At 36.1% G+C, this 12,404-nt stretch overlaps 1 protein-coding gene across 2 annotated transcripts in view; it reads left to right on the forward strand.

Moving 5' to 3' along the window:
* The window catches only part of LOC111373452 (mitogen-activated protein kinase kinase kinase 5-like), a 5,255-nt gene extending 3,568 nt beyond the window's left edge, over positions 1-1,687 (forward strand). For both annotated transcript variants that reach the window (XM_022995982.1, XM_022995983.1), the window contains exons 8-11: positions 622-681; positions 762-887; positions 1,071-1,279; positions 1,362-1,687. In XM_022995982.1, coding sequence (XP_022851750.1) covers positions 622-681; positions 762-887; positions 1,071-1,277 — 393 coding nt within the window. In that variant the 3' untranslated portion in view covers positions 1,278-1,279; positions 1,362-1,687. The remainder of the gene's footprint in view (positions 1-621; positions 682-761; positions 888-1,070; positions 1,280-1,361) is intronic.
* The last annotated feature ends 10,717 nt before the right edge of the window (positions 1,688-12,404 follow it).

Genomic DNA, 12,404 nt, shown 5'->3' on the forward strand with positions numbered 1-12,404 from the left:
CAACGGGGATGGGGGTGGGGGGGTGGGTGAAGAACAGTGAACTTCAGAGATCCAACAATCAGTAGATTAAATGACTGATATTTCTTAAAGAGCCCTATGAGATCTATCATAATGTGATTATGCATGAGAGTGTAACTTGAGATAGTAGAACTAAATGAATTTCTCTCTTTTTCGGGCACCTGTCTTTGTATTCTTGAAATCCAATACTGAGACAGGATATCTAATATCTTCTTTCTCTCTGTGTTTTACTAAAGATTGTAATTAGGAAGTGTAAATTTATGTCTATCTAATGAGTTCAGTACAATAAGTTGATGTTTGGTCGAGATCATTTTGTCTATGTCCATTTTTCTGTATTTTCCTCTTCAATTGCATTGTAGGCCTTTTCCCGTCCGTAATTTTTTTTTTTTTTTATTATTATTATTATTATTATTATTATTAATAATAAATGGACATTACCATTGATTTAGAAAAATGCAAAACCATTAGATCATACATGCTGCTCTGTGAATTCATTGTAGCTTTACAATTATTTCACCACTTTTCATGTTCGACTTCCTCCTCGTCAGTTACTTTATTTGGATATATCGTGTTTGAATTTGTAACTTACATCTCGGTTTACAGCTACCTGAGCAAGTGGCTAATCTGTCATTAAAAGGAAGTCCGTATTGGATGGCCCCCGAGGTACATTTATGTTGCAAGCTCAAGTCGTTTATCCTGTTAATCAATGTTTTATCGCACTGACATCATACCATTTTTTACAGCTCTTGCAGTCCTCGATGCAGAAGTATGCTAGTTCCAATCTTGCTTTTGCAGTCGATATATGGAGTTTGGGCTGTACTATAATTGAAATGCTGAATGGAAAGCCTCCTTGGAGTGAATATGAAGGGGTAAGTAAGCACAGGATATTGAGTAATCACATTTTTTCTCCTTTTGTTTTATTTTCCTCGCCTCCAGCACAACTGTGTCCACTTTTTCTTTTCAAGATATTCACTTAGAAATTTATGAAGTCAGGATATTCATCTTTTTTTATCCACTAATTTATTGCATGTTATCCAATTTATCTATTTCAGGCTGCAGCTTTATTCAAGGTTCTAAAGGAGACTCCACCAATACCTGAAACATTGTCAGCTGATGGCAAGGATTTCTTGCGTTGCTGCTTGCGAAGAAATCCAGCAGAGAGGCCGAAAGCTAGCTTCTTGCTCTCACATCAATTCGTAAAACAATCACATAAGGATGATGCCTTATCTTGCCCCCACCATTTAATGGACCAAGTTTGATGGTAAATTACATTTGTAAACTGCCTTTGCATTTTCAGTTAGCTGATACTGGTTATCTATTTAACAATAAGCACGATTCAACAGGACAATACAGCGTTTCATAAAGAGTAGCGAACCTATAATTTGAACCAGTCCATGTATCTTCAGACACACAGATCAGAACAGGCAAATCGGCTGACGAGTAGGATCTGTTAGTGGAGATTGTGATGGAGACTCGTCAAAAATGTGCACTTATTCTCAGCTTAAAAATAGAAACTAAATTCTTGCTCATTTTCTCGCAATATTCATTTGTTTTCTAAGTTGGGAAATATTTCAATTCAATCTTTCGCAAATTTCCATTCTTGTTGTGAATGATAGGTAGAAATTCCACTTTTATTTTTGAATAATTTAGACTACTGATTTCATATATTGAGTGATTGAAATTTAATTTGTACTGTATATCTTTTCCAAGTTCCCCATTTCTTATTCTCTTCTTTTCCTCCTTTCTTTCTTCCCATTTGCATCAATTGGTACTAGTGTATTGTTAAGAGCTAAATTCTACATTTGGTTAATTACTAAAATATAGACCAGTACAAGGACTTGATTACTCCTATTAACAATGTTAAAATTTTAGGATGAAATTTCAAGTTTTAATATTATATCAGAGTCCATTAAGTTCAAATGAGTTGTTTGATCCTACTAAAACTCAAATGAGCGCACAGATTCTAAGATTGGTCTACTCAAATAATAATTATCTTGCAGGGTATATTAAGGGATAAATTTCATATCAGTTAATTACCGAAACCTAGATCAAAATATAAGAATTTGAGTTATTCATCCTAACAATGTTACCTTTTTAAGATGAAACTCGATCTTAAAACATATTGTACCTACTGTATATTTTTCATATGATATTATTCTCAATATTGTTGATGCAATTGTCCAATAGTGGGAAAATAACCATAGCATCAACCAACAAAAAAGTTCAGGCATTGCTGCGGATAGTCGCTCTTGAGTTTCACTTGCCACCGAATGCTGCACGTGCAGGCAACTGTTACTTCTGCCTTATGTTTAGATGGTTTGCCGAAAGAAGAAATTGATAGGATTCTTGCCTTCTATTTTGAATTTTAATTCAGTTGCCCATTAACTCTTGCAATATTTTCTTTAGCATTACCTTATCATACTTCATCTGAGTTTCTGTTCCTACTTAGGTACGTGTCATGTGAAAGACAAATTGTTAATTATTGAAATAATTTACATTTTCTGAGCATTATTATTACAGCACATAGAAATCCCACAACTTTAGCTCCCATGATTTCAGTATTACAGCATATAGAAATCCCACAAGTTTAGCTAAACTTTAGCTCCCATGATTTCAGTATTACAGCATATAGAAATCCCACAAGTTTAGCTAAACTTTAGCTCCCATGATTTTAGTCATCACTAAGAATTTTGTATAGATGATTTTATTTCCATGTAAACCATGTCCATGTATAAGTAAATAAAGTATACTGATCAATGAGAAATGTAAGATAATTGTTTCTACCATTTTACTTCTTTACATAGTATCAGAGTCTCAAAAATCCTGACATACCTTCACCCAAAATTCTCATGGCTTTCGATGCTCTTGCTTCCCAAACTTCTTCTCCCTATCTTCTACACCCTTCTGATTCCCCTAGTCTAATTCTTGTAACCGGCCATCTCACTGGAGATAATTTCCCCAAATCGCAACGTGTACTTTGTGAGTCCTTAATGCAAAAAATAAATTATGCTTTGTTGATGGCTCCCTCAAAGCACCAAACACAACTTCTCCTGATTATGCCCAATGGAGTAGGAACAAAGACATGGTCCTGACTTGGATCCTTAATATCATCACTCCCTCCTTAGCCAATTCCTTGGATTACCATGACGATCCCCATGATGTATGGTTCGACCTTGAGTCACGGTTCTGCCATGGCAACAATGCCCACCTATTCCATCTCAAACGAGAAATATCCAACCTTCATCAGAACCAACTTTCCATTCCTGATTATTACAACAGCATCAAGAAAATCTCGGATGAACTCGGCAATCTTCAATCACCCACCGATGCTAGTACTTTGGAAAAGAGAGCCGAGGAAGAGCGTGTGTTCCAGTTTCTACTGGGTCTCAACGACTCATTTGCGGCTCTTCGAACCCAGATACTAGCCACGGATCTTCTTCCACCCCTCAACAAAGTTTTCTCTATTCTTTTCCAAGAGGAGAAACAACGACTCCTTCATGTCCCTCAGTCACTCTCAGAAAACCTAGCCCTTGCACCAAGTCCACCCACAACTATCGAGCCCCTCCCAAATGTACTGAATGTGGAAAAATTGGACACTCACGCAATCGATGTTGGCTCCTTATTGGCTACCCTCCTGGCCGTGAACCCCGCAGCAATCAACCATCACTTCTTGGAAAACCACCTGTTGCTACTGCTAGTCTTGTCAACTCCACCTCAAGCCCCATCCCGAGTCTATCACAGGAAAACTACTAGCAGCTGATGACGCTCCTTCATCCTCCTTCTCCGGCCGCTAATTTCGTGGGTAACTCCTCCACAATGCCTTGCTCCTTCAACCCACAGACGGACTGGATCATTGACAGTGGCGCTAGTGATCACATGAGCCATTGTCGATCCTCCTTCTCTAATCTAAATTTGTCTCCCATTGCTCGTACAGTGAGGCTACCCACGGGAGAAACTATTTCTGTTGAAGGAATTGGTTCTGTGCCTTTATCTGACCATTTAATTCTTCAAAATGTCCTTTATGTCCCCTCCTTTTATTATAATTTTCTCTCTATCCCTCAACTTACTAAAAATCTATCTTGTGTTATTTTTTTCATCTGATAAATATTTTTTTCAGGACCCTCCATCGAAGAGGCTGATTGGAGCGGGTGAGACATGTAATGGGCTCTACATCTGTCGCTCCCATGAGACCGTCGCATTCTTTGTTCGTCATCTTGATAATAAGACACTGTGGCATCAACGCCTAAGTCATTCTTCTAGCTTTACTACTCCTACAATTTTTGATAATCCATGTACTCTATCTCATTGTGATGTTTGTGAGCGTTCAAAACACACTCGTTTACCTTTTCAAGTTTATGCTAATAAAAGTTCGAAACCTTTTAATCGTCTTTATTGTGATATTTGGGATGGCTATTCTACCACCTCCATTTGTGGCGCACATTATTTCTTAACTATTGTTGATGATTTTTCACGCACTACATAGATTTATTTAATGCGTTTTAAATCAGAAACCTTTAGTCACTTAATGCATTTCTTCGCTCTTATTAAAAATCAATTCAACTCATCGGTTAAAATAATTCGCACCGACAATGGACAAAAGTTCCTTTCACATAACCTCCAAACCTATTTTCACACTCACAGCATCATCCATGAGCGTACTTGTGTTGAAACTCCGCAACAAAATGGCGTTGCAGAGTGTAAACATAGGCACCTCCTGAATGTTGCTCGCAGTATTCACTTTCAGGGAAACCTACTACTCAAATTTTGGGGAGATTGTGTTCTTACTGCTGCTTATCTAATCAATAGAATCCCATGCCGCCCTACAAAATCAAACTCCTTTCCAACTTCTTCTCAACACCCCCATCATACACTTACTTACGTGTGTTTAGTTGCCTTTATTACGCTCAAACCCTCATCGCTCATCGCGACAAATTCTCACCCAGATCATCTCGTTGTGTCTTCATTGGTTACCCTAGCAACCGCAAAGCTTACAAGCTATACAACCTTGACACCAACACCATTTTTTACTCACGCGATGTCACCTTCCACGAAAATCAAGTTCCCTTCCATCACATCACACCCCTTCCTCTTAATGACTCCACCATCATTCCCTTACCTATCATCGAACCCATATCTCCTCTCCCTTCCTCGACCATACCCCAAGAACCCCTATCCACCGCCACTATTCCTTCCCGACCTTGTCGCCACACTACTCGTCCAGCATATCTCCTTGATTATGTTTGTCCTACTATCCCTGCAGAGTCCATTGCCTCCTCAACCGCTGCACAGTCCTCAGGTATTTCCCACCCCTTATGCACTTATCTGTCATACTCTCGTTTTTCTCATACTCATTATTCATTCTTAACTGTTCTTACTGCTTCTATTGAATTGACTTGTTACTTAGAAGCAAATCGCCACTCTCATTGGCGTGAAGCTATGGCCTCTGAACTTCGTGCCCTTGAAGAAAATTCCACTTGGACACTAGAAACCCTCTCTCATGGCAAGAAACACATCGGTTGTAAGTGGGTATACAAAACCAAACTCCGAGCAGATGGCACTATTGAACGATATAAGGCCCGACTTGTAGCCAAAGGCTACACTCAATTAGAGGGAATTGACTATCATGAAACTTTTGCCCCAGTTGCCAAGATGACCACAGTACGTTGTGTCCTTGCTGTTGCCGCCACCAAAAATTGGGTCATCCACCAAATGGATATCCATAATGCCTTCCTGCATGTACACTTGATGAGGAAATTTACATGATCCCACCACCCGGCTACTGTGGGGAGACACGAGTCTGCTGCCTTCGAAAGTCACTCTATGGCGTCAAACAAGCTTCCTGGAACTAGTTTTTTAACCTAACATCTGTTCTTCTTAATGCAGGTTTCGTTCAGTCACAAGCAGACCACTCCCTATTTACCTTGATCACTGCAACCAGTCTCACTATTATCCTTGTTTACGTTGATGATATCTTGGTTGTTGGCAATGATCTTTCTCAGGTTATCTTCTTCTCGGCCCTCTCAAATATTTTCTTGGCCTTGAAGTTGCACGATCTCCCTCTGACATTTTTCTTAATCAACGAAAATATGCCCTGGACATCCTCGCCGACAGTGGTCAGCTTGGTTCTCGTCCTGCACCTTTTCCTATGGAACAAAATTTGAAACTCAATGACACAGATGGTAACCTTCTTCTTGATCCCCCTTCTTACCGACGGTTAGTGGGATGCCTCATTTACCTCACCATCACCAGACCTGATATCATCTTTGCAGTAAACATTCTTAGCCAATTCATGCATGCGCTTCGGACCCCTCACATGACAGCTGCAACACGTGTTCTTCGCTACATTAAAGGGACTCCTGGACAAGGCATTTTTTTCTCTTCCTCTAATAATCTTCATGTTCGTGCTTACACAGATTTTGATTGGGCTAGTTGTCCTACCACTCGACGCTCTTCCACTGGCTTCTTCATCACACTTGATTCCAGTCCCATTTCTTGGCGCACTAAGAAACAAACTACAGTGGTTCGCTCCTCTACAGAAGCTGAATATCGTGCTATGGCTGTCACAACATGTGAACTAATTTGGTTGAAACAGCTTCTCCATGACATTGGCATCTCACACAATGACCCAATGACCCTCTACTGTGACAATCAGTCCGCCCTTCACATTGCTCAGAATCCAGTTTTCCATGAACGAACAAAGCATATTGAGATAGACTGCCACATCATTCGTAACAAACTCCGTTCTGGTCTCTTCACCACTGCTCATCTTCCATCTGTCGAGCAGATTACCGACATCTTCACCAAAGCACTAGGATCTGATCTCTTTCATCACTTCTCTCGCAAGTTGGGCATTACGGATCTTCATGCACCAACTTGAGTAGGCGTATAGCACATAGAAATCCCACAAGTTTAGCTCCCATGATTTCAGTATTACAACATATAGAAATTCCACAACTTTAGCTCCCATGATTTCAGTATTACAGCATATAGAAATCCCACAAGTTTAACTAAACTTTAGCTCCCATGATTTTAGTCATCTCCCAGAATTTTGTATAGATGATTTTATTTCCATGTAAACCATGTTCATGTACATCTATATAAAGCATACTGATCAATGAGAAATGTAAGATAATTGTTTCTACCATTTTACTTCTTTACAATTATCGTCCTCCTCTCATAACCTGTCCTTACTTATACATTAGTTGTCGTGAAGATTTGACAAATGAGTCTTTCAACGTATTACTTAGATAAAAATTGAATGCTAATAAGTACAAGATTATATTCCAATTTGTCAAAGATGTGTTAGTTATTTAAATATCTATATTTGCTTTTCAGTCTACACCCCCTATTAATGGTTGGATCCTTGATTCTTTTAAGAGTTCGTTGAGTGCAAACATTGTTGATTCATTAATACTTGAAAAGGTAGTGTTCGTAAGAAACTCACAAGCGTACGGGATCGCTGACAAGTTATAGATTTGACTGAGTAGAGATTATCATCTCATGAGTAATAAATATCAATTCAAATTTACGAGTTATATAAGGAATTCAAATTATGTATAAAAAATAAAAATTAAAAAAAAAGGTTTGATTTGATTTATGCTAAGTTAGTCTAAAAAAAGCTGTAAAAATATGATTTTTATCAAATTATGGACGATTGTATTGGATTTCGATTCTTCCTATTGTTATCTATTTCAATTCATGATTTGTAATCTAATTTCGTTCACATATTCTTGACAATCGATAAAGTTATGATATATATTTTTCTTTTCAAGACAAATTAAATTTATCCTAACCACAACCCGAATCTATTCCTAACCTAAATTCAAATGGTTAAAATGCATTAAAATTTAGATTATCTATATGGTTGCACACGTGGTAATTTTGTCACGTTCTAAATTTATTATGAATCTACCAACACTACAACAAGCAACTAATTATCTAATTGGTGACCAATCAATTAAATATGCAATGGGTATGCAAAATTAATCAAAAAATGTAAGAATTAAACTAAATGTTAGTCTTGAATTTAAAATAAATAAATAATAGGGTTTATCTTCATCCAATATAAAAGCGAATCTAGCCTAACATATTAACATATAAATTATAAGAAGAATAATAGAAAAATATCACTCAGATCTTGAAAGAATACAAAAAATATTTATCTTCAAGTCCAAAGTTGAATTCTTCAAAATTTTAATAAAATTGAACTTCAATTCTTTGCTAGGGCTTGATCTCCTCTCTCAAAATATAGTAATTGATGCCTTATTCTTGATGAATTCGATGAAACTATTGTGTAAGAGGTAAGACAGGGTTTTTTTTTTCATTGCTACCATGTCTTGTATTTATACGATGAAATTAGGTTAAAATTCACGTCCAAATAGCCTTCCAAAAGAGTTTTAATCAAATTTTGTCTCTGCACAGCTTTCAGTATTTTTGTCATAATTTTCTCTTCCAATATCCAATTGAGATGATTCAAAGTTCATTGGAAAAGCTAATTCAAAGTGTTACAATTCTTCTAGAGGTAAATTTTTTCAATTCAAACGTTTGCTATCCGAAAAATGAGTCTCAAGTTGATAAAAAATCTGGAAGATATCTTATGCGATTGAAAATTAATTTATGCTAATATTATGATCATATCCCATTCCTTTTTTTACTTCAATTTGCATTCAGTTGACTCCTATCAATTTTCAAAGTATCTTTTGTGCCCAAATCAACCATTGGATATTTACACTTTGACTCCCATATTTTGGATTTCTTTCATTTGTGCTCCTTTTTCGTCCCTTTCTTTTAATTCTACCAATTTGCATTGAGTTCAACCTAACAACATATAATTAAGTTACAACTCATTCAAATCACTAACAAATATTTGAATTTACTGGCTTAGATAAGTGTACAAAATATATTTATCAGGTAGAAACATTTGATGATTCACAAAAAATATAGAACGTATTGTCATATTTTATCACCTTATTCATTTTCTTTTATGAGTTGCTTTATATATATTAATTATAATTAATTAATACATTTTACTATATTCTTACCTTTATGTAGAGAATAAGTCATGTATTACAATTACAAATATTACGTCAGTCGTCAATTAGTATTGATTAAGAGGTTTACAACTAAAATGTTTCTATCATGTTGCATTGTAATGATTAGAAATGTAAAATTTTAGTTGGTAATTTTTGTAATTTTGCTATTTATATTCAAAGAGAAACTTTAGCACAGTGCTACCTTAAGAGAAAGAACAAAAGAAAAAAATCGAGCTGGCTCGGCTCGACTCGACAAGGCCCAAGCAGAGATTTTTTGGCCGAACAAAAGTTTGGCTCGGTTCGGGCTCGTAAAAAAGCTCAGACCATCTAGCTCGAGCAGAGTCCAAGCCTCAAGTTTCAATTCGACTCGTTGACACCACTACAAATGGCGGATCTTGGAGATCACTGCCTATTTTTAAGGAGATTGTCGCTGATTTGGAGATTTTAGAGGTAAATTATGATGATGAAGATTTGGCCTTAATTTTTTTTTGTTCATTGCCTACTTTATTTACTTTGTTTAGAGATACAATTTTATATAGTCGTAATACTCTCACCATTGAATATGCGTATGATGTTTTGTTTTCAAATGAAAAGATAAAACATATGGTTGGATCTGAGGCTAGAGTTGGAGAATGCCTTATTGTTCATGGTGATCACAGAAAGGGCAGGTCGAAATCTAATTTCAGTAATCATATTTGTTTTTATTGCAAGAAGAAATGACACATTAAAAAGGATTGCAACAAGTAGCAGAACAAAGGAAATTTGGCTGTATATAATCAGAAACTTCAGGTGAAGCCGCTGTCACAAAGGACTATTTGAGTGATGGAGATGTCTTGGCTATTTCTGACGACGACTTCAATCCTGATGATGATTGGATTCTGGATGCAGCTTGTGCTCTCAATTTGGATTTGTTTTTAGCATATGAAACATTTTCGAAAGGTGTCGTGGTCATGGAAAATAATGCATCTCGTCAGGTTCAACATTTTTCAAATCTGAAGAAAAATCTCATCTCGTTGGTTACTCTTGATCCAAAAGGGTATGTGAATTCATTGATGGAGGTGGAACTTCAAAGGTCTTGTGAGGTCGTGTAGAATCCTTGAAGATTAGTCAGCAAAAGGTTTAGTACCATGGTGGATATTCAGCTAGGAAGAGTATCGTTGGGATTTGGTTTGGGGTCCTTATAGAAGAATACAGCTCGATCGAGTTAAGAAGATATGGTAATGTCACTTCACCACCATCACTTGCGTTGGCATCATATTCAATTGCTAGGAAAAGACCTAGTGGAGATAAGTATGGAGAAACTAGTTTTGTTGTGCATTCTTTAAGTGTATATTAAGTTGTTGGGTCTAGCAAGAGGTCTTCTACAAAAGCATTTAGTGGAGTTGATTCTATTACAAGGTGTATTTTGGTCCTATTTGGTAAATTTTAAATTATTTGTGATTTTTTGGAAATCCGAGTTAATTTTGCTAATTAGTGCTTTGATTCATTATCCTAGTTGGATACGTGGGAAAGGTGGAGATTTTTTTGGTTCGTTGGAAAAGTTGTTTGGTTTTGTTGAAGAGTTCAGTTCATTCCCTACAATCGAATTTTTTTCTAAGTGGAGAAATTTTGGAGCTTCGTTAATTGTGGTGAAATTTGTGTAAAAGTGGAGATTGTTTGGTTTGTGACCTAAATTCTAACTAGGGTTGTGTGGTTTGATGTATTGGGCTTTGAAGACGTCAAAATAGGATCCAAAGAGGAAAATTGGATTTGAGGCGCCAACTTCTTGCCCACTCACCGCTAGAGCGGTAGGGCAGAATTTTCAACAGAATGCTGACGCTCTCCTGAAGTTCGAGAATGGCTGTTCGAGATTTTCCTTGTTTTGATTATTCCCTTCTTCTTCCCTTTTTTTTTTTTTTTTTTACCTAAATTTATCTTCAGGACTATTTATTAGAGTTTGACATATACCACTATAAATAGTAAACTCTTCTTTACAAGTTAATTGATTAGTACAAGTTAGAATTGTGTAGGAACATAATATTATTATAATTTCTCTCTCCACTATAGCTTAATAAAATCTTCAAATTTTCTACCAAATTAAATTCTTGTTTCTTGTGTTGTTGTTACGATCAATACTTCATATCGTGCCGTATAATCTTGGCCCCCCCCCCCCCCAAAATGTAGATAATTAACATAAAACTGAGTTTTATCTTATTTAGGGTGACTTGGCTACAGATCTATTTGCTCACTGTTGATGGAAGCAAACAATATTTTAAGAGAACATGATGATTTGTGTGCCATATGGTTAAAGTTCTTAGAAAACAAAATTTATTGTAGGAGATTATCATAGTGATTTATCAGCAACTTCAAGGTTCCACTAGACCATTTGAAGATGGACCCGAGGGGCTCCAACGTGAAGAGACATGGCTCAACCAGGAAAGCATGCTTATTTACCCTTTGTTTCTTTTAGCTAAAAAATTAAGTTAAAATCAACAATTAATTTTAACCATTTTTTATGGGGGGAGGGAGGGGGGAATTTCATAAGAAAAAGTTTAAGTATACATATTTCGAAATCAAGAAAACAAATTCAAATTTCAAAAATCATATTTTTATTAAAATCCATTTATGATTTAATTATTTTATTAATTAAATATATTTATGTCATAGATCTATACACTTTGGTCATAAATTAACAATTTAATTTGTCACTTATTATTTTTTGGTCACAAATCAAATATTTTAGGACACAAATTATTTTATGATCACAATTCAAGAATTTTGTAGGTCACAATTTGTTCATCGGTCACAAATTAAAAAATCAATTGGTCACGGATTATTTTTAGTCATACTTATCAATTTTTTGGTCACAATTTATTTCTCAATCACAAATAAAATTTTTTATAGGTCACAGATTATTTTCAGATCACGAATCAAAAATTTTACAAATCACAGAGTCAAACTTATTAAACTAATTGGTCACGATTAATTTTTCGTTCACAACTTAATCAATTGTGAGTCAAGGTCACAACTTTCAACCAATTTATTAGTCACAAACACAGTACAGCACCACCTGACCCCCAACATCTCACCCATCCTAACCTACTCTGCCACTTCCGCTACCAAAGCCTACAACTCACCACAACCACTATCACCATCGTATTGGCAATTATGATAACCAACACCAACCAAATATTGTAACAACTGCCTATATCTACCGCCACCTCCACCATCTCTTCAAGACCATTATATCATCTATCTCTTTCGGTACTTATACCTATATCTCAGTACACCACAATCGCCACCCACCAACAAAAAAAAAAAAAAAAAAAAAAAAAAAAAAAAAAAAAAAAAAAAAAAACACAAAAAAAGACAAAT

The sequence above is a fragment of the Olea europaea genome, unplaced genomic scaffold (genome assembly GCF_002742605.1).
Source record: "Olea europaea var. sylvestris unplaced genomic scaffold, O_europaea_v1 scaffold1134, whole genome shotgun sequence".
In the NCBI taxonomy this organism is placed as follows: domain Eukaryota; kingdom Viridiplantae; phylum Streptophyta; class Magnoliopsida; order Lamiales; family Oleaceae; genus Olea; species Olea europaea.